Here is a 22,037-nt window from a genome sequence, read left to right as displayed (position 1 = left end):
TGCTTTCTCCACAAGAAGCAGTCCATCCCCAGCCCTCCCTCTCAGCTGTGTTATAGCTGCAGCCTGCCTCATCACTAGTTGCTCACTGCTAGGAAAACGGTTCTGATTTTGATTATGGAGCTTTCTCACTTATGTCCAAATTTCCCTGCCCCTGCAGTGGGACCACAAAACTCTCTTACTTTGCGATATGTCTTTTACTGTTGCATGTAAAGAGCTAGTTACCCTGTTGTGTGCAGTACCTGTTAGTATAGATCAATATGGATTAGTTAATTTAGAGCTGCAAGCTTGAGACTCCCAGTCTTGAGAAAAGTTCAGCCTTGTTTGCTTCATGAAAGACTGATGGAGCACTTGTGTTGTTGGGAGGGGAAGACATGAGGACCACTAAACAAAAAGAGGTTTTGTCAGGCCACTTAGCTTCACAAAGCCATGGAGAGGAAGGTATTTAAGATGTTATGCTTAGGCTCCAGCTTGCACTTCAGCTGAAATAAGCATCTTTCCATGCAGCCAAAGATGCTGAACAAAGATGCATTTAAGCCCTGACTGCAGCATGCCAGTTCTAGCAGAATTTTGGCCACGTCCCAACCAATTTAAATTAGAGTAGCCTAATTTAATAAATAGAGCAGCCACTCTATCTTGTGTAGGCTACATTAACACCCTAAGGGCTGTCAAACTAGCCATATGTAGCGTGAACATGGTGGTACCCTGTCATTCTCCATCCCTGATGCGCTTGAACTGTGAAGGGAGGAGAATGGATGATGTCTGGGATGGCTCCATGCTGGAGAAATCCTTAACTGGCAAGTAAGTTGTTGTAACCCATTTGCACTGCCAGATCTGTGCCTTGTTGGGATAGGACCTCTAACCTCAATATTCTGATTTTGTCTTTCATTTCAGTAGCTGCTTTTTTCAGTGCTAGTTATGTTGCAGTCTCTCCTTAATAGATTTTCAGTGGCTAAAATTTTTACACTTGTATCTGAAAATTGAGTAAGTGCCAGAGACAGAAAACTGTGACTGTATTACCAGGCAATAACGCAGCACTTCTCTCTTGTGTATTAGGAGTACAGTGGGTGCTTGTTCGTGCAAGCCATTGCTTTTGTTCAGAATCTATGTGGTTGTCATCATTACTGCATGAAGTATAATTTCTGCTCTAAAAAGCAGAAATACTTTTCACTTTTAGGGGAGGGAGCAGAGAAGGGACAGAAATATTAGAAGAATGTTTTAATCCTTGGAATCTCGTACATTTTGCTGAGCTCATGGTGTACTAATATAAACCCAGTGGCATCTGATTGGAAGACTTTCATAGTTTCTACAGAAATTATGCATATTTGCATATTATGGCAGCCAAAATTTATTAATGGCAGCCAAAATTAATTAATGACTTTTTAGGATGTTTACCATAAACAGTCTGTATTTTCATTATCACAGAGAGAAGGGGGAGAAGCAGCGTAGTCTTCTTAAGGCTGAAGATCGCTCCATTGACACTGGTGAAACACATAGCCAGCAGAAACGGGCTGACATCAAAATAAGACAATCTGCTTCATCTATTTTATACTGTTTCCATTGAGATTTTCCATTACAAAACACGTTTACTGCCTTGTGTGCACAGCAAGCAGATTACAGCAGTAATATCTTTTTGAATAACTAATAAAATTAAGAGCAACTACCTGTGCCTCAGAGAAGTTTTAGGATAAACGAGTGTGTCCAGCTTTGCTCTTGTGTTGAAGATGCACTCCACCACCTTTCTCTGCAGCATTTCTTAGTGTTGGTAATAATAAGCGCAAATTCATTGATGTTATGGAGACTTATACACTAAAATGCAACGGAATCACTCCATGCTGTTGGCATACCTGTATCTCGTGTTTCACACTACTGTGGGAGAGTGGCTTTATTTCATAGTACACATGTAAAGGTTTGAAAGAGAGATGGTTTCTCATTTTTATAATCAGGATAACTCAGTGGAGTTTTCTGGGTTGTTGGCTTTTTTTTTTTCCCAAGCACCGTCTTGTTTTTCTCAAAATCTGAAGAGACTGAAAACCCTCTTTTTTCCATAAACAGATGGTTGGGATCATGACTTCCTCCCTGTACATTTGCCTTGATGTCAGTAGGATTTACAGCAATATAATTAATCTCTCTATTCTTGGACACCAAATTTCTGTCCAAGACTTCTTTCTAGCCTTGTCCTCTTCAGTCAAAAATGAATACTACAGATCCCAGTAGAAATGAAACTTTGTACCTCCTGTATCATTTCCAGCTCCCACCAGCTGGACTGAATAACACAGCACTTGCTCAGCTGTGTTCTTCTCAGCCCCCATTTCAATGGTTTATGCTTTATGTTAAGGTGTCTGGTTTTCATTTGATTCAGTGAGTGAAACTGTAAGACCAGCATTCTCCATTTCAAGTCTTCAGTTTCATCCTGTGCAGTATGGAGACATTGTGTTGCACCTAGACCTCTAGATCCTCATCTAGAGCTGTACGGAGGACTTTAAAATATTACCAACTACTCCAGAGTTCATAATATGGAAATGGCATTAATTCTTCAGTGACAATGTTGATGCATCTGCTACTTTATTAATCCCACCAAATAACAGGAAAATATTTTCAACACTGTTTTCAACCTTGTGTGGTGAAGGACTCTGGAGTGAAGGGGCTAAATCTCCACTCTTTTGCTCCTCCTCCTTAAAACGTGTTGCACGTTGTGCACTGTGTGAATGAAGTTCAGAGTACTGTTTCTCTGTTCTTCCTCCTCCTTGAACACTTGGTGTACATCTTTGACGTGACCTTGTTGTCTTTAAATTACTAGCTGCTTTGCAGAGGAGGATGTTTCCCCAGTGCCTTAGTTCTCAACCATGTATTAATGTAAAGTGAGAGTGGAATATGGAGAAGAGTATCTCGGGGAACTCTATTATAGCTTTATAAAGCACAGTACGTTATGTGCTCTGCTGTGCTTGGTCAGTGCATTTAATGCTGTAATAGGTCCTAAATACATTTGAAAGTCTGGTTCTTACTGTTTCTGGGTGACGTCCTGCCTTCAGTGGTAAAATTTCCATTGATTTTTGTGGAGTCAGAATTTCCCAATGTTCCTTCCTCAGTAAAACGAAAATAATGTTTTCTGTCCTCAAAAGAAGTCGTGAGGATATACTTATGTTTACATGGTTTTGGTGCCTACTTAAACTTAACTGCAGTATGGTTTTGCTGTATTTCATAAGGGTGAAATGATGTTTAGTTTTTGTTCATAGTTTATGGGGAGAGAGCAACAGCTACTGTCAGGCAGAAACTGTAAGTGGGTTTTTGCACATCTCCCTGTCTAGTTCACGTTATTTGGAAGTAAGATGATTTGTCAGTCTCTGATTTAAGCTTCCTATGTGGTCGAAACGATAATCTGCCTAAAGAAAACATTGACTTACATTTTCATAGTTTAAAAATAAAACTTATTCCTTTTCATTGCGGATTTGGTTAAATTCTGATTGCTACCACAGGCAGAAAATCATTATTTAACAAAAACTTCTGCAGTCTGTGGCTTGATCTGACAGTGGGTATGAGTCCATGCCTCTGAACTTGGATAGGATTTTACTAGGGTTTCTACACGTGAGAAATGGACATGTTCAGGAAAACACATTCCCTGCCCTCAAAATTTTTAATTTAATACATGATTTTATGTATTAATGTACCATCTGATGACCCAGAACATTTGATTCTAGATCAGGTTCACTGCTAATATGGAGATTTATTTGCAAATTGCAAGGAGAAAACCAAGCATCCACAAAGTTCATAGTTACACTATTTCTGTAGTGTACAAATTCCTTGACAACTTGATTTTTACTTCATTTTTTATCTCAGCTGTGAAGGTTAAATTATTCTAAAAGACTAAATACACTGAGGAATACAGATTTTTAACTAACTGCTCTCAAAGTATTTCATATTTTGTGGGTTGCCATAGAAATGGCAGCTACTAAACCCAGCTTTTTACCATGTATGATGCCTACATAATAGGTGCAGATATAATTGTGGAGTAGTAGACAGACTTCAGCAGTGAAAGGAAAAGAAGCTCTTTCTCCGATGCCTCACAGTGTAGCTCGCTATGTTCTCACTATCGCGATTCCTCTGAAGAGATGTCGTGGATCACAGGAGGCAGTTGTGCTTGCTTTTTTGTATCTTGTTTTTAAAACGGATGTCGGGGCTTACACATGTGAAAATGATGTGAATGGGTTGTTTGATCTGCTCCCCACCTCACGTACCATCTGAGTTGCATTTGTGGCAAAGCAGACATGGTATGGTGTGATGATGGAGCCTTAGACGACATTGAAAGAATCAAGTTGATGCCGAAGTGAAGTGATACCTACAAATAATCTACTATTATATAGTCAAGGAAATAAAGCTGGAAACAAATAGTATAGCTTCCGGGAACAGGTTTTAATAAGAGCCTTTACGGTGTGTCATGTAGATGGCTTATAGCTCCACCTACAGAAGGCATGCAGTAGAAGATGGGAAGAGGTGGACATCAAAATTACAGGAAGGGGAGAAACAACTTGTGCTTGTGCATCTGCTTGAGTTGGAGAGGACTTGGGGATTAGTGGAAATACAGGCAGGAGTGCATGGAGCAGGAGTGTGAAGTGTCTGGGTGGGGCTGAGAAGGACCCGGGACCACCTTCCTCTGCAGCATTGGGATGGGAGCATGATGAGAGTTTGAATGAAGGAAAAGCCATGCAGTGTTTCTAATTGCATTGTGCTTTTATTCATTACTTGTTCTAATAATTTTGTGAATGTGATTAATCATGCAATTATTAAAGGCAGTATCTTTCACATACACCAGTTACTAGAGATGATGGTCCAGAAAGCATAACTAAGCTTTTCCTTCTGAAATATAATTATTAACCAGTAATTACATATGGAAGTAATTTTCTTTAATAAGTCTCTTCTGTCATTCTGCAAGGAAATGCTGAGAGGACCAAAGCAATGCAAGCAGTTCTCTGGACAGCGTGCCCTGCCTTCTGCCCAGATGTAATTAAAAATATTAAATAATGAAAACTCCCGTGTTCTTTTTTAAACAGTTGACGGGTGATTTAAGGGGAAAAGTGAGTAGATATGGCAACAACTACAGAGCTTCTCAGACTTGTAAGTAAGTAATAAATTGAACTGTTAGACTTCCTTGCAGAAATCTTCAAGGTATGACATTAAAAGCATTTCCCTTACAGTACACCAAATAATGGTGGTGCTGCTGAAGCAGTAGCAGGATTTAGCCCTGCAAAGCTTGTGTAACAAATTCTGTAAGAGTGGAAGAATAACAGAGGTATGAGCTCAGAGCAGGGACGTTTATTTTTTGATGTTGCTTAGCAACTCCAAAAACAAAATTGTAATATTAACTTAAATACTATGAATTTTTAAACCCGTATGTACTAGGGGAGAGGGAGAAGGAGAGTAATTTCTACCAGTGTTCAAGAAGGAATTTTTCAACTTCCAATTTCAGTGGCTTTTAGCTTTTTAGAAAACAAACAAAAGTAAAACCAAAAAACTCATCCTTTTGTAGTAAAGGTTCCCATGCTGATGCAGATTAGAGGTGATTTTTGGTTGGAAGAAGAAAACTGATAAGCAGCTTTCAGTTGGTAGAATGAAAAGCTACAATTTATGTCAGAACACACTTTAAGAAGTTATTTTCACAAACTTGCCCTTGATTAACTCTCCATAATAACATTGCCATTTGAAGTGTCTGAATCAATTACTTCTAGAAACACTATTAGTATGTTTTGAATATCCTTTGCTGTCCCACACTGTCTGATAACAGCCTGCCTCATTCCTTTTGACACATATATATCCATTTAACTGAGAATCTCTGCCTAAGCAGAGCAATCTTACAAGACATTGTAGACACCACAGAAGAGATAGGTGGTGAAAGAACAGCACTTCACATTAAGGAATATTTATTTGAAATGTCTATGCTATTAAGTAGCATAATTAAAAGTGTATTTCTTTTCTTTCCAAAACTCTTTTGTCCAGGGAAGATAATCTTGTGAATAAAAATAAATTCATATAATGGGATTATGCTTAATTTGTTCTCTGACCAATTAAATCCTCTTATTTGTCAAATCTACTGGATGGAAATCATTCATGCTGTAAATAGCACAATTTTGGTTCCCTGCTTGAGTGGGATAGGATGATCCTATCACCTTTGCCCCTCAGTTCAAGAAGGACAGAGAACTGCTGGAGAGAGTCCAGCGTAGGGCTACAAAGATGATTAAGGGAGTGGAGCATCTCCCTTATGAGGAACGGCTGAGGGAGCTGGGTCTCTTTAGTTTGCAGAAGAGGAGACTGAGGGGAGACCTCATTCATGTTTATAAATATTTAAAGGGTGAGTGTCACGAGGATGGAGCCAGGGTCTTCTCAGTGACAAACAATGATAGGACAAGGGGTAACGGACACAAACTGGAACACAGGAGGTTCCACTTCAATTTGAGAAGAAACTTCTTCTCAGTGAGGGTGACAGAGCACTGGAACAGGCTGCCCAGAGAGGTTGTAGAGTCTCCTTCTCTGGAGACATTCAAAACCCGCCTGGACGCCTTCCTGTGTAACCTCATCTAGGTGTTCCTGCTCCGGCAGGGGGATTGGACTAGATGATCTTTTGAGGTCCCTTCCAATCCCTAATGTTCTGTGATTCTGTGATAAAAGAAACAAAATTTAAAAAACAAACAGTATTTGATCAATGGTAGAGTTTCCGATGAAAAGCTCACATGTAAAAGTAATTTATGGAAAAAACCCCGTCATAGCTGCCATATTTTCAAACACTAGCAATATTTGGACTTTATGACTATTCTTAGGGGAAGCTGCTGGCTACAGCACACTCCTTTGTCAGTCATTTACCAGAAGCATTTTGATCAGCAATAGGCAGTCAAAGTCAGCAGAAGTCATGGCAGCAGTAATGATCTGGGAGACTCCAGAATGGTTGGCTTGGGAAGTTAAACCTAAAGTAAGCAGTGCTACACGCCCTCCCAGAGAGCCCAGCTCTGTGCTGGGATGCCAGCCTGCAAACCACCTTGCAGCCAGCAGACACAGCTAGGAGGGGAATTCGTCTCCTTTCTTCTTGACTTTAATAGGGGTCACGCACATCCTTCCAGAGTAGAAGACCTGGTGTGCCTGAACCAAGCGTAGTCTTGCCTCACCAGGCCAGTAGGAAGTTTGCCATTTGCTTGAGCTGGAGCAGCGCGGGATTGTCAGCGTCCATGGTCACGTGCGTGGAAGCCAGATAGATGTGCAGTGCCCTGGATTTCACTGCAGAATAATTAAAAATAGTAGGGTCTAGCTTTAAATACATGGAAGTAATGTCCTGCGGATCCATGAGTGCTTCTTGGATCCAGCAAGCTGTCACATTGAGTCGTTGGTGTCTTTGAAGATGATAGGATGTCTCTTCTAAGCAGACTGGCTGTACATGCAGTGACCTGATTGTGCAGGGAAGTAGTCTAGAATGGCTGTTTTGTAATGGCTTTTCTGCAATAGTTGTCCATCCAGACACGCTCTTTGCTGAATGCTATTTTCCAATTTGATTTAGAAGTAAACTAAGTTAAATTACAAAAAGGCATTTTTAGTGCAGAACATGTGTTGAATAGGAGATTTCATGTGCAAACCTTTTGCTGTTAAATTTACTCATGAGAATTCCCTCTTACCCTCATTGACAAGTCCTAAAAGCTGCCTGGGATAAATAAGCATGTTCATCAGCATCAAAGTTACTGCAAAGTAATGAGATGCATTTCTAGCAGAGTTTATTTCTCCTGCTCTGCTGAAATCTTCAACTTGTCTCTGATATTTGTGTATTTCTGTGGCCAGATGGAGCTTAGCTTTCTTTATTCGATTATTTTCTAATTTGTCTTTCTTTTACAGTACTCTCATTTTTATTTTCTTTGTAGTGTTAAGGATGGTAGTCCTCTTACCTTGCTTTTAAGTCAAATGTATGAAGCAGGGCTAGGCAGCTGTTTTAACAGCTTTTTAAGAAATTTGTTAAATGGCACGATTTATCCTCCAAAACTCAGTAACGCTAAACATATTTTTGGTGAGGAAAGAGTTAAGAAGCTTCTCAGTTCTCCCTCTGCCATTAGTTTGAGCCAGGAGACAGCTCCCCTGACTTGAATCCTGTATCGGTGTATTGGCTCCACTGAGCAGTAATAGAGGAAAAAGAGGAAGAGAAATGTAGAAATGATCTATAAGTAAGAATGTCTCTATATATAGAAGTTTTCCGTGAAGCACCAGACACTCTTTAAGAATTAATGGCAAATTGGCCCAAAACATGCAATGCTCACAAACGATACTGAGCTTGCTGTTTCTGCTCCAAAGCTGCATTGACGTGTTTTCTTTGGAACTACACAGTCAGTTTTGAAAAAAAATTATCAGTTCCACCACATCCACCACGTATTTGTACTGCTTTTTATTTGTAATCCCGTATTGCTTGTTACTTAACAATTATTGCATGTCATGTATAAAACTTACAAACTTACAAACCTAGCGGTGAAGCTAGTTGATTGAGCTAACTTGGGTGTGGGGAGAAAGTAGATGTTACAGGATATTTGGAGAATAACAAATTACATTCTCATAACACTTAGCCAATGCAGGGATGTAAGACCTGTCTTCCTCCTAAATCCTTCTGCTTAGTTCTCCTGCAGTTGCAATCCTACCTCCACAGAATAAAATAAATGCTGCTTGCCCTTGCTCCATTGCAGGCTAATGGATAGGAAAGTACAGAAAAATGGAAGAAGTTTTTACTCGCTACCCCTCAGTCTCCTCCCTTGCTTACAAAAGCAAGTATGTGAGGACACAGGGGGTACTAAGCTGCATTTTTAGAACTGGAAAACATCTTGTTCCCTGCTGCAAGCAAGAATCTGAGATGGGATAGGGATTCATTCTCGAGTCTGCACTGCAATGAATTCTTGCTGACTTATGACAGCTTGAAATGCTATGAGTATAGCCAGTGAGTACAATGCGACTGGGTTTTGCTTGGTAGAAGGTCCAACACCAGCATTATTACAGCAAGGCGTCATGTGTAGGGAGCTACAAGAACACTGCTTGGTTTGTAATGATAGCTGAAAGGTGACCAGGATATTAGAACCTATAAAGGATGGAAATAGGAGAGAGACCTGGAAATGCGCCAGTGGGTTTACAGAATACTGAAGGCCCATCAGCTATTTGATCACACAAGAAACAATACAGGACTTTGTGCTTCCACTCAAACCTGCTTTGCCGCTGCTGTTGTGAAGGATGCAGTTCTTTATTCTCTTCATTCCACCATGTGGGGGGATGCGGTTTTAACAGTGGACTACTGGTAAGAGATGGTGGAAGTATAAGAGGCAAATTTGTCACTGAAGTGCTGGGCCAGGAAAGTATTAAAAAAGGCAGCTGATGGGATTGTGTATCCATGGTTCCCAGGAACCCCCACTTGGTGGTGTCCTGATGAAGGAACTTGGACAGTGCCATTTGAAAAGTGGTTATTTTCTAGCTGTCTTCACATCCTGATGTGTAGGGTATGATCAAAAAAAGCTTCATCAGTCTTGTATTGTTGACCAATATCAGTTATTTCTGTTACGCTTTTGAAATTCTTAATTGTCCATAACAGAGAGAGGGAATTACATTTTTCCCCTGGTGTTATACAGACATTTCCTCGAGTATATCCAGTGGTTAGCACAAATGGGAGACCTAAATGAGCAGAAGACAGGAGTGAAACGTGACTGACCTTGTGCAGCAGACTACTGTTTGCTTCCATTGCAAATAGTGGGTTTCCTTTCTTTGCTCAAATACAAGCAATCTGAGCTTCTGCGTGTTTGGCAGGATGGCAGCTGAGCTCTGCTCCAGCGATAAGAGTGCAGCCTCTGTTAGCTTCTTGATCGCTGCATTATGCAAGCAGAGTTTTACTGAGCAAAAGGCTTTTAAAGAGGCATTGGGAAGTTTGCATTCATTACAATGCAGTGTAATGTGAATCAGGCTAGCTGAACACAAGTTCCCCCTAGTGAGGGAATCCGTAATAGCTTCTGCTCAAGGAGGCAACTATAAAAAAAAAGGCAACGAAGGTAATGAACTTTGCTATATTACATATGTATGTGCTTCTGTTCGTGTTTGAATTTGTAGGGCATGGAGTTGGTAAAAGAAGCGTGGGAAGTATGATGAATCCATCAGCCAGGTCCTTCCATTCTTTTTTTTTTTTTAATCAGGACTTTTATATCTCTTTCAGTCTTGAAGTTTTGTTTCATGTAGTTGTGTGGTGTGTTTGAATAGTTGGTGCATATGCTCACTGTCTAAAGCAGCGGTTTTCGAAGTCCCATTATCTTAGGCTATTTGGTGTACAGACTTTGCAGGAAAACAAACAGACAAACAAAAACCAACCAAATTTGAAGTTTAGGCTTACAGCAGTTTTCTTACCAAATGGCTTTTTAGGGACAAAATAGGAGCAGTTTTTGATGCTATGGGCTATTTTTTACCTTGTGGTTCAGGGCTATTAATATGACATCTTCCCAAAAAGTCTGTGGGTAGAAAATATGAAGGGATAGTGGTCATCTTAGTGAAGAAAATGGATCTTCTTTTTCTAGTTTTCCCAGAAACTTTACACATAACTGTGGACAATTCAGTTCTATTCTTCCTGCTAATGTTTCTCTAAAAGAGGTAAACTAGAGGCTACATCAGGGTGTTCTGATACAACAGTTAAGGATGCCATATGTGCAAATCTGTGTACACAGATGTTGGTCCTTTCAGTACTGTGAATCAAAATTCCTTCTCTTATGTGACTTTCATTATGAAATAACAGATTATTGCTACTCTCTACAGACTGGAAATGATACTTGGAAAACTGAAAACAACATCAGTAATTCCTTACCCCTGTTGCCCACAAAGTCAGTTTGGTTGCAAATACAAAGTCATTATCTGGCAATAATAGTCACCTGGATCTAGAAATCTTCTCAAACATTTCTTTTTCTAAACCATTAACTGTATTCAGATGGGTTTGTTATTAGCCAGAGATGGTGGACTTTAAGGTTGAACATACAGGGGAAAAAGCAGTCATAGAGAGGAAATACTCAGAAAAGCCATTCTCATATGTACAGGGCTTGCACAGATAGATAATCTAAGGAACACAGAGGAAATTGACAGGATCTCAGTGGTATTAAAGAAATACAAACCAGAACAACAGCAGCACCTCTTCTTTGTGTTCTGCACTCACTGCTAAGTGTTCAGATGACTTTCATCCACAAATGCTCATGCTTAGTCTTGAGTGGCGTCTCATGACCATTTGGGGAATTTCGTGCAGGAGACTGTTTAAAGGAAAGAGAAGCACAAGTACAAGATGCAGCTTGCCTTTAAAATGAGCATTTGAAGCTGAGTACGGTAAATGCAGCACTGTCCCTGCTTTGCACATAATTGCAGAGCTGCTCTGCAGAAGTGCGGAGGGGTTTATCCCTTCTCTGTGCACAGATCAGCTGTACTGGTAGTGGCCACCAAGGTGTGTGAAGAACCTTGTTAGTGAGTTAATGCTCCCTGTTATGGCACTCCCTGGTAATGCCAAGTCTGTACTGCAGCTTTGGGAAATGCCGCTTGGTGCTGGGTGTTTTCCCAGCAACTGCTGCCAGCGTCCGGGCCAGCGACGCAGAGCACCCTTCCCTCATGCACAGACCCATGAGCCAGATCTGTTACCTTTAACCAGATTATTTAATTCTCAGCAGTGCATGGTAGAGCAATTCTCTGTTTCTTTCAAAGAGAAGAAACATGAGAGCAGTCTACAAGCCACACTGGACATTTAATATGTTAGAAACAAAGGTGAAGTTTTTCTCCTACAGCCCCAGAATGAGGGGTCCTAATGAATTACAAGAAGATATACAGCCAATTCAGTTCTAAAGGTTTTTTGTAGCCCAATTCTTGCAACAGAATTTATCTTCTGAAAGTAGAATGGCTCTCAACTAGTGCAGATTGTCAATCTGAACTACTTAAGAGTTATGTAAACTTAAGCACGTTGCTTTAAAATTGTCAGTCTTACGTATTTTGAAGTGATTATTTGATAATTCTAAAAAATCCATTACATTTCCTTTGAGAAACATGTTTTAAAAAACTCATCATCCGTTACCAAACTGTATTCCTGGATGCATGCACATTCTGAATGGCTAACATTATGTCAGTGTGATGTTGCAACTTAATTATACATTTATTGGCAGTAGCATTCATAACCTTGTTTTCTGTATAAGAAAAGCAACATTTTGAGGAAGTATTTTCTTCAGCCTTCCAGAAGTTAACAGCCAGAGCTGACAGAAAGGTGGTGTGCAGAACTCAGGAGTGGCCTGGGAGATGTGGTGCCTCTTCAAATACAGTTTTTAAGTCTACATATAATCAGCTTCAGGCCAGTCCTTCAAAAAAGAGGAATCTCTTATTTAATGATTCTAATTATTTCCTTTAACTCTTTTTGAAGCTTTATTAGTTTTATTTAATCCTAAATGTTTTTTGTGTACAAAGCTTCTGGGAAGGCCACTGAGATGATTGCTTGTGGGAGCCCTCTGATGCTGGTGACAAAAAGGCCTAATCTCCCACTTCACAGCAAAATGCACAACTCCTATAGCACGTTGATAGGTTTTGTTGCTGTTTGCTTTTCCACTTGTTTGCAGAGGAAGTTGTGGGTGAATCTGTAACACCTTCCTACCACCTTGTTATTTACAGGGACATGGCTGAAGAGTAGTTTGGGCCTTGTACAAGAAGAAGGAAATCAGTTGACTTGGACTTATATTGCACCTCAGCTGGGCTACTGGGTTGCAGCTATGTCACCTACTACCCCAGGTAAGATGGAGTTGAATTTTATTGATATTCCCAGCATTGAGTAATTATTCATTTATATATAACGTTTATATTTTTCAGAATTACCTCATCTGAGATGCCAGAGCTTGATCAATAATGGATTATTAGCAAACAGAAATCTGAAAGTAAAGGGCTAAAATCTTTTGGGGATTGTGGGGGGCAACCCTTGTGCTCAAAACTTTGAGTCATTTCAATGGGAATTTTTTTTAAGTATACCTGATTTGATGCATTTCTGTCACCACTGCCTGGTAGAGCCATTGCTAGAAAGTGAGGGAAGTTGTAACATCAATGCATTGGTGTCCCAGCAGGTGGAAAAAGTTTCTGTACAGAAACTGTGGAAAAAGTTTCTGTACAGAAACTCTCAAAGAAAAGAATTCATCTAAGACATCATCCTAGGTTAGACTTTTACCAATGGATTGACTGATTGATTGATTGTATCTTTGTTTTTCTTTTACACTGAAGATGCCTGTTTTCCCTGACTTACGCTTTGCATCATCTTGGCGACTAATTAATTTACACCATTAATAACTTAGCATAGAAATTTTATGAAGTGTATTAGCAGAGTGGCATCGGTAGATGAGTTGACAGGTTGCCATCTGCAAGCCTCTTGGCATAACTGTAGAAAATCACATTGATCTAGGCATTATATGTACTTCTGTGCCTATAGAGATGATTACTGCTTGCTCTTCCTTTTCTCTGTCTGTGGCTGCCTCAGATTTCTTAGTATTAGTTCTTCAGCCACCAATAATCAGAGATACCTCTGTGCATAAAAGAACCAATTGATCGAACAAAAAGCTCCTCTCACAGATTTTCGTTATTAGGTTTTCTGGATGAGAACCAAATACAGCAGAAATGAAAACATTCTTGCTTTGGCAGTGCAAGCTAAATAAACTATATCTAACCAACAAAACAAACTCCAACATGAGGACTGTTTTTAAAGTCTGCTTCTATATGCCATGAAGTTGGTTCATGACATGCAGAGCATTTGGAGGTTTTTGCTGTGTTATTCCTTATGCAAGCTTTTTATTTGAGGTTATATTAAATGAAACTGCTGGACTATTCAGCTGATTCATTGCTGAACAGTTTAGAGGCAGGTGCGGATTTGAATAACCCATCATATTGAATTTAATGGAATTTTACAAAATAATTGCACTTTAAGAAAAAAGCAGCTGCTGTGAGCCAAACATCTCCCAGTACTGCTCTGTCTCAGACTGCAAGGAGGTTACATTAGCCATGAAATTTGGCCTGTAACTCTTGAGTTTAGGAGGCCTGAAACTCTTAAGAGGAAAAGGCTTATCTGTCCTTGCACTTTACCTGGTATGGCAGAATTTCTACTTGTATTTTACTTGTCGTTCTTTCTGAGAGCTATATCTGGGTTCCTAAAACTTTATAGAATGGGAACAAAATTTTCTGGAAAAATTCAAGTGATTTCTCTCTTCTTTTTGCTTAATGTCCTGAAGCAACAGTATCAATTATGTAAAGGTAGTGGTAGGACAGAATGTATGAATATTTAGATTTCCCAAATGCAACATGCTTGATATTATTTTTAATCAAGTTAATATATTTTTACTTACTTTGTCTCCTTGTTGAATCAATTAGATTTCTTATTTCAAAAAAATAACAAAAATGAACTTTGTATTCCTAGCAGTGGCTCTGCAGACCACTCAAGATCCACAGATGAGGTTTTACAGACCTCATGATCTAGAACCTTAACGTTGGCCAAGTTTGCTGTTCTTCACAGTATGTGCATGTTACTCTGTCAGCTGGTGCTGTACCTCCTCACCTGCAGATAAAAATTTGGGCCTTTATTTCAAAATCCTGATAAGGATTTTACAAACCAACAGGGTTACACGTGCATAATTGTGAACAGATGCTGTCCGTGTGTGTGTTGCTTTGTATGTCAGAACATTTACCAAGCACTGTTGAAACCCGGAGTTAGAACACTGTTGCACTGGTGGCCTGTTTTTTAAAGCTACTGAAGATGCATGTTTGGCTTGGCTTGACTTAAGAGCACCAACGCATCTTCCAATAAATCCTGTGCTGCACTGTGTGTGCTATTTAGTGCAAAGCACCACAAATGTTGAAGAGGGGTTGCTGGCCACAGGGCTGCTACGTGCATTATAGTGCCGACAGGTGCTGTGATGGCTTTTCTCCAGCAACCAGAGCTTTGCTGCACTGTGTTGGCATCGGCACCTGAAGGCAGCATTCACTGATGCATGCTCCCATTGAAACGAACTGCTTTTCTACAGAATGGTCTGTTTGGACTTGTGGTCATGAAAACCAGCACATGCTTTCTCCACAACGTGCTCTCTTCTCCAGAGATGGTCTGCTCAGTAGACACCAGGGCTGTGTGGCCATGTTGCTCACTTAGCACCCTGACAACAGAGGAAGATGTCCCTCCCTCATTTAAGTGTTGTTCCTCTCCCTGTGTGCAGGTGTTACAGGTCTAAATTCTCTTTTCTGGCCTTCCAGGTCCCGTTGTAACACACGACATTACCAGCTATCACACAATGTTTCTTTTGGCCATTTTAGGAGGGATGGCTCTCATACTTCTAGTCTTGCTGTGTCTGCTTTTGTATTATTGCAGGTAAGATTCACTATCCTGGTTACTTAATTCACATTGAAAAGACAAGGTTTTTTGTGCTTATGAAATTCAGGGCTTTTGTATTGATATATTTTTACTTTAGGAGCTGGGGTGGGGGGGGAGCACACACAGCTGTACCTGTGTTTCCCTTGTAAGATGTTCTAAAGCCTCCTATCATACATGGGCATAGGCCTAAATACCTGTCACTATAGCTATTCTGCACTTGCAAGCAATCTTTTTCTTAGTCTTATATTAAAATGAATATATTAAAACTTCTATCAGCCACTGTATATTAATGAGTGATTTTGTATTTACCTCCTCTAGTCATTGGCTCAAATTTGTAATTGGTGCTTGAGATACTTCCCAATTGACATTAGTTTTTCTTTATCTTCACTTCTGGGATAAGCTTTTAATTGTTAGGTTATGTAATAAAAGCTCAATTCCCCTAATATTAATCACTGCTTAAAAATCTCCCATTAAAACACACTTGCTGCTCTTGTTTCCGTGTACAGTAGTCACAAATATGTAACTTCTTTTGTTACTGGCTTTTATAGAAGAAAATGTTTAAGACCACGTCAGCATCATAAGAAACTGCAACTCTCAACAGCTCTGGATGCTTCTAAGAAGGATCAAGCAACCTCTATGTCCCATATAAATTTAATATTTTCACGTCGTGAGTCAGAATTTCCTGGTGGGCTGTGTGTTGCTAGCAATGGACACACTGAAAACTCAGGTGCAAAGGAATTAATCAGTGCTGTCCACATGGAGATGGTATCACCTAGCGGAGAAGCAGATATGCATACACCTATGCTCAAACACTCATTCAGTACTTCCCAGGAGTTCAGCTCCCAGGAGGAACTGCTCTCTGACAAGGAGAGAGACAAGAGCAGAATTTCCTTGGATGACCTGACTCCAAGTGGGTCACTAAGACAAGACTACCACAAATCAGCAGATAGTTTTCCTTTAAAGCCAAGAAAATCTACAGAAACAGCTGAAGGCTATGAGTCCCCTGTCAAAGATGAGTATAGGAGAAGTTACAATGCTATGCTGTCTCAGCCTTTATTTGAAAAGCAAGAGAGAGAAATTCAAGTATCTATGAACCATATTGCTACTGGAAGTAAATACAATATTCAGGAACAAATATACCCCACACCTTCAGCCCCTGAAAAAGAGCTGCTGGACTGCAGACCTGCAGATTGTATGATGTCTCGTTCAGTTGATCACCTCGAAAGACCTACGTCTTTCCCTCGACCAGGTCAGTTAATCTGCTGCAATTCTGTTGACCAAGTCAATGACAGTGTTTACAGAAAAGTTTTGCCTGCATTGGTCATCCCAGGTCATTACATGAAATTGCCAGGAGAGCATCCTTTTGTTAGCCAGCCACTGGTTGTCCCAGCTGACCAGCAGATTGATATAGAAAGACTTCAGGCTGAGCTTCCTAACCCTCATGCGCGGCTTTTTCCACATCCTCCCCAACAGCTGCAACCTCAGCAGTTGGCATCCCAAGCAATATCTCAGCAACATTTGCAAGATGCAGGTGCAGCTGAGTGGAGTCAACAAAATGCTTCCATGTCTGAATCGATTTCCATTCCTGCCTCACTTAACGATGCGTCCCTGGCTCAAATGAATAGCGATGTGCAGCTTCTTACAGAAAAGGCGTTGATGGAATTGGGAGGTGGAAAGCCATTGCCTCATCCTCGAGCATGGTTTGTTTCTCTAGATGGACGTTCAAACGCTCATGTTAGACATTCGTACATCGATCTCCAAAGAGCTGGTAGGAATGGGAGTAATGATGCCAGTTTGGACTCTGGTGTTGACATGAATGAACCAAAATCTGCCCGAAAGGGAAGAGATCATCTGTCTGCATCACAGAGTCACCCACCAGTGCAAGAGCACCAGCAGAGGGAGCGGAAGGTTTCAGATAGCACAGCTTACACGCAACTTGTGTACTTGGATGATATGGACCAAAGCGGCAGCGAGTGTGGAACAGCAGTTTGTAGCCCCGAGGACAATGCTCTACGATGCCTCCTAGAAGGCACAAGTAAGAGGAGTGGTGTGCAGCTGCCCAGCCTGCAGGAGGAAACGAGAACTGTGGACACCAAACCAGAGCCATTAACTAGTCCTGAACATGGAACATCAGTTCAAGATGATGAGGAGGATGAGGAAGATGACCAAGGTGAAGATAAGAAGAGTCCTTGGCAGAAACGTGAGGAAAGACCACTAATGACTTTCAATCTAAAGTGAGCTATTGTGAAAATCCACCCTTCAGTGGAGTATAAAATTGCCAAATATTCTTTCTGTGGAAGTGCTTGATTTTTTTGTTTCTTTTGGTTTTTTTTGTTGTGGAGAGAAAAGAGAAAAACAAACTGTGGTGAGCAACATTTGAAAGAACTTAAATGCATTACTGTGTAAATGTTAGAAAAGAATTAAAATCATTCCTCTGATTTAACAGCTGCCTCCAGTGAGACAGCTGAACAAAGAGTGTGATTGTTATTCCATATACTTGATATTGGTCATCCAGGATGTTGAAAATACTGACAAATTGTTTTGGTTGGTTTATGACCTCAATCTCCTTATGAATGGGAGCTGGTAAAGCTTTTGTTTTGTAGGCCAATTTTATGTTGATAATGCTACTGAAAGTATCTTAAAAACAGGAGTTTGACACATGGTGTCCAAAATTGTGCATTATCTCAACAAAGGCTATGCATTGCTGCTTTTAGTAATATTTTGCTATACTATGCTTTTCTTAATTTTACAAGTTGGTTGTAAACACTTTATGTCCTTTATTATAAACTACTCAGCAATTTATTTTAATGTAAAACTGCAGGAAACTTGAGTAGCATCCCTTAGCATTGAAGCCTTTTTATGAAACCAAACTGAACTTTGCGTCAACTAAGATTCCTCCAATTCTGGTCCCATTTACTCAAAGTGCCTTTTTTACAGTAACAATGAACAGTCCCTTCTTTTGCTAACTCCTTTTAATTGACCCCATTTGGGATTTTATAAACTTCTGAACTTCTACCTTTTATTTTAAGCTGCATGCCAAGAGTCCCATTTTGTGCTGAGCATTTCTCATTTCCATACAGTGTATTCTGTAGCTATCATGTATATTGTGGATTCTGTTTAGCCAGGGTAGACTTAGAATACATTTAAAAGGGCCCAGAAGATAGTTTCATTGACTGTATATATTGTTGGTTTCCTCTGGAATCATATGAGCTAATCATGCTCATATAAAATGGACTATAGACCGAGCACGTGGACTGAATGTGTCTAGAAAAATTTTGAAAAAAAAGAAAAATGTACTATCCAAAAGTGCCAGAATGACTCTTCTGTGCTTTCTCCATACAGAGCTGCTTGGTTATCCAAAAATTATAATTGAAAATAAACTGCAAAAGTTACCTTTGTGGATTTTTCCTCTGTTGGTGGTCATCACATTGTTTTATATTATTTAATAAGAAAAATACTTTGGTTTTGCTTTTGCTGTGCATATTTATGCTTGTGTGAGTTACTAACACGCTTTCTTATGCAGTTCTTGTGAACTTCAGTCAGTACTGAAATTCAGACCTCTTTTCAGAAAAGCGTCCTCCCTGTATTGATAAATAAGTAATTATTTGCTTAAGTATCACTGAAGACTTTGGAATTGAAAAGCTGGTATCACCAAAATTCTCTCTGGAGTCATGCTTCCTGTGGGACTGGTTTTCTTTCTGAGACTTCTGTGGCTGCTCACAGTCACTGCACACTTCTGACTTCTTCATGAATTGGGTTCAAAGAAGGGAAAGTATGTGACTGCCACTCTTGTGCAATCCTTCCTATACATTCAGTTTATTTTGTTTCATTCAATTATTTTTATGCAGCATAAGCAGCAGTCATGCCTAATAAAGTTAATAATTATGTCATCTCTAAAGTGATTAGAGAAAGTGTTCCATGGTTCCTATTTAATTTTTAATAGTAAGCCCTGACTCGGATTCATTGCTCTTTCTGTGCAGTCGATTTCAAGATTTTCTGAGGAGGTCAGTGTTGTAATTTGCGTCTTACTGAATGTCTTACATGGGAGTCTGGGCTCGAGCCAGGGAGTGAATCCCAATTTCCTAGTTCCCAGTTCTCCTGTCCTCATCTACAAAGCCACATTGCCTCGGTTTTGCTTTGATTGATGCTTGAAAGTGGTATGTGTCTTAAAAGAAATCTAAACTAATATTTGTGGAGTGCATTGAATATTGAAATCGCCATACTAACAGTAACTTATGTTTTAGTTATCACGTGCGTTCCGGGTCCTTTCCTGTTCTGTTTAGGTGTTTTGCCACTGACCACATGTGAACTGGCTCTGGGGTCTGGGTTCCTTTTTGTCAGTCTGTGCAAGGTTGCTGAACAGAAAACTACTACTTTAAAGGAATGGTATTTGTCAGATGTCAGTAAGTGCTGGTAATACAGTGTAACTTAATAATCAGAATGCTGCCACAAGTAAACATTTTGGTTAAAATTTCCAAGTACTAGCATTATTGTACTATTTCATTTTCAACTTCCGTTGTCTTAAATCTGTCATTTTTCATTACAGTCCTTTTCCTTTGCAAAGTTTCCATTATTATGATCTTGTAAAGTGAGATTGTTGCTATTAAATTGCAGTGGTTTGTTTCTTTAATTGTGTTGGTTGTGTGTTCAAAACATACAGTTTGATGATTTGATAATTTGTGGTCCTAGTACAGCAAATATATTTGAACAAACACAGTGTGGGTATTTTGCAAATCTTCTTTCAAATAGCATTTTAAAAAATTGCTGTGAAATTGCTGTTAAAATTGCCATATAATAGTTTGATTTTGCAGAATATATAGTTTATGAAGTGTAATTCTCAGTATACCCAACACATCTGAGCCACGTGTTAAATGAAACTGAAGCAGAGTAACACAGGTCAGATTATTATGGTTTGAGATTAGAGTGTGTCCATTGTAGACTCCTTGCTAATCTTACAGTCTAGTGACAAGTTTTGTGTTTTAACTGTCAGAACCATATTGAGGAATATGCTTCAGTAAAATATGAAGAAATTTTGTTGCTTACATTTTGCAGTTGCACAGTGAAGCAAGTACCAATAAAGCTTATATAACATAGAGAACAAAGTATAACTTGAATAGGTCTTGGCATCAGCAGCTCCAAGTGATCTTAGTCCATGTAAAAGGTAACCTAGGGAAGCAGTTGTTTTCTTATTTTTGATGGCAAGCAGTAACAGGGAAAAATACAGAAGATTGTCATGACAGAGCTTACAAAAGTAATGAAAATGTGTTGGACTTTAAAAAACACTAGGAACAGTTATTCAATTTATCTATCAGCAATTAGGATTTTCAAATGGATATTGAGTGAAAGAATTAAGATAATTTTTAAATCTTAGGTTCTATTATCCAAAGTCCATTTATATCATAGAGCCTATGAAATGTTACGACTGTTGAAAGTTAATACACTCATTAAGAGTCTATTCACTTCATGGTTGTCCCCCAGTTTTTTTTGCTGAAATACTTGCTTCTCAAAGCTTATTAAACTGTCTGTAAAGCACCTTGACTTACTGTGATAATCACCTTTTATTAGTTGATTAAGTGCTTTGTCAGGGTACCAGCATGCTAAACCCTCTACAAACACAGGGGAAAAAATGGTTCCTGCCTGAGATCATTTGCAATCTGACACACTACACAGAGACAAAATCGGGGTACTGAGCTTAGATGAACAGCTTGCAAAGAAACGCCACCATTTGGAAACTGTTTATGATGCTTTTCTTTCCTACCAGAAGGACTGAGTAGCTTCAGTAGAGTGAATTAAGCACTCTTGAAATGCCTTGGCACTATTTTAATTATCTGCCCTTCATTCTATCCATGAATGCTCTGGAGGACCAATTCTACTTCAGTATCCAAAACCCACATGGTTGAAACTGGCAAGAAATTACGTATCTCATGTAGAGTTTGGCCTGTAGAATAGTACAGATGTAAATGAGCGAGTGTTGGATTAAATATTTGCTCTTTCTCTAGGAAAGATAATTTTTCTTAACCAAGAATTTTTCTTAACCAAGGATTAAGATTTTTCTTAATCTTAACCTTTCTTAATTAAGGTTAAGAATTTTTCCTAACCAAGGAGATTTCATCTGAGGATTAAAGCTTGTTATAGCACAGTACCTCTTAAACCATCAGTAGGCTGTAACCTGGAGCATGGGACATGGTAGCATCCATCCAGTACATCCTTGGACATGCTCAAACGAGAGGAATGCCAGTTTGTTTTTCTAAAATGTATGGGTAAGGGTAAGGGTTTTTTTAAATCAGTGCTGCTTTTTGGGTCTCTAGCATTTGACAGTCTGAAAGTTGGAATATCTGCCACCTGGTGGTGAGCTGTTTCTCCATACATACTGGGTATAAAAGAGAGTTTATACTCTCAATATAAGCCCAGTCTATAACTTCAGTAACAAGATCAGCTGTTATTTCCTGAACCTGCTGGCAGTCCCATGCGCAGGGATCCCTGTCAGCTTGAGAGACCTTGCCCAGCACCTTGGCTGCAGCAGTATTCAGCTTCTGAAATCTCCATTCAAATCAAAATGTGTAGAATGTGCAAGTGTAAATGTGTCTGTTTTCTCTCAGCTCGTGAATAGCATCTCCAGTCTTTCAAAAAGGGCAAGAAGGAGGACCCGGGT

General features: G+C 39.6%; 1 protein-coding gene across 1 annotated transcript in view; it reads left to right on the top strand.

Annotated features, from left to right (window-relative positions):
• Nucleotides 1-18,474, top strand: part of FAM171A1 (family with sequence similarity 171, member A1) — a 36,387-nt gene extending 17,913 nt beyond the window's left edge. The window contains exons 6-9 of the mRNA XM_010182121.1: nucleotides 12,661-12,777; nucleotides 15,268-15,382; nucleotides 15,934-18,238; nucleotides 18,312-18,474. Of these exons, the coding sequence (XP_010180423.1) occupies nucleotides 12,661-12,777; nucleotides 15,268-15,382; nucleotides 15,934-17,623 (1,922 nt within the window). The 3' untranslated portion in view covers nucleotides 17,624-18,238; nucleotides 18,312-18,474. The remainder of the gene's footprint in view (nucleotides 1-12,660; nucleotides 12,778-15,267; nucleotides 15,383-15,933; nucleotides 18,239-18,311) is intronic.
• The last annotated feature ends 3,563 nt before the right edge of the window (nucleotides 18,475-22,037 follow it).

This window comes from Mesitornis unicolor, unplaced genomic scaffold (assembly GCF_000695765.1).
Source record: "Mesitornis unicolor isolate BGI_N332 unplaced genomic scaffold, ASM69576v1 scaffold42073, whole genome shotgun sequence".
In the NCBI taxonomy this organism is placed as follows: domain Eukaryota; kingdom Metazoa; phylum Chordata; class Aves; order Mesitornithiformes; family Mesitornithidae; genus Mesitornis; species Mesitornis unicolor.
The sequence above is the reverse complement of the archived record's forward strand: the minus strand, read 5'-3'. Positions and strand labels throughout refer to the sequence as shown.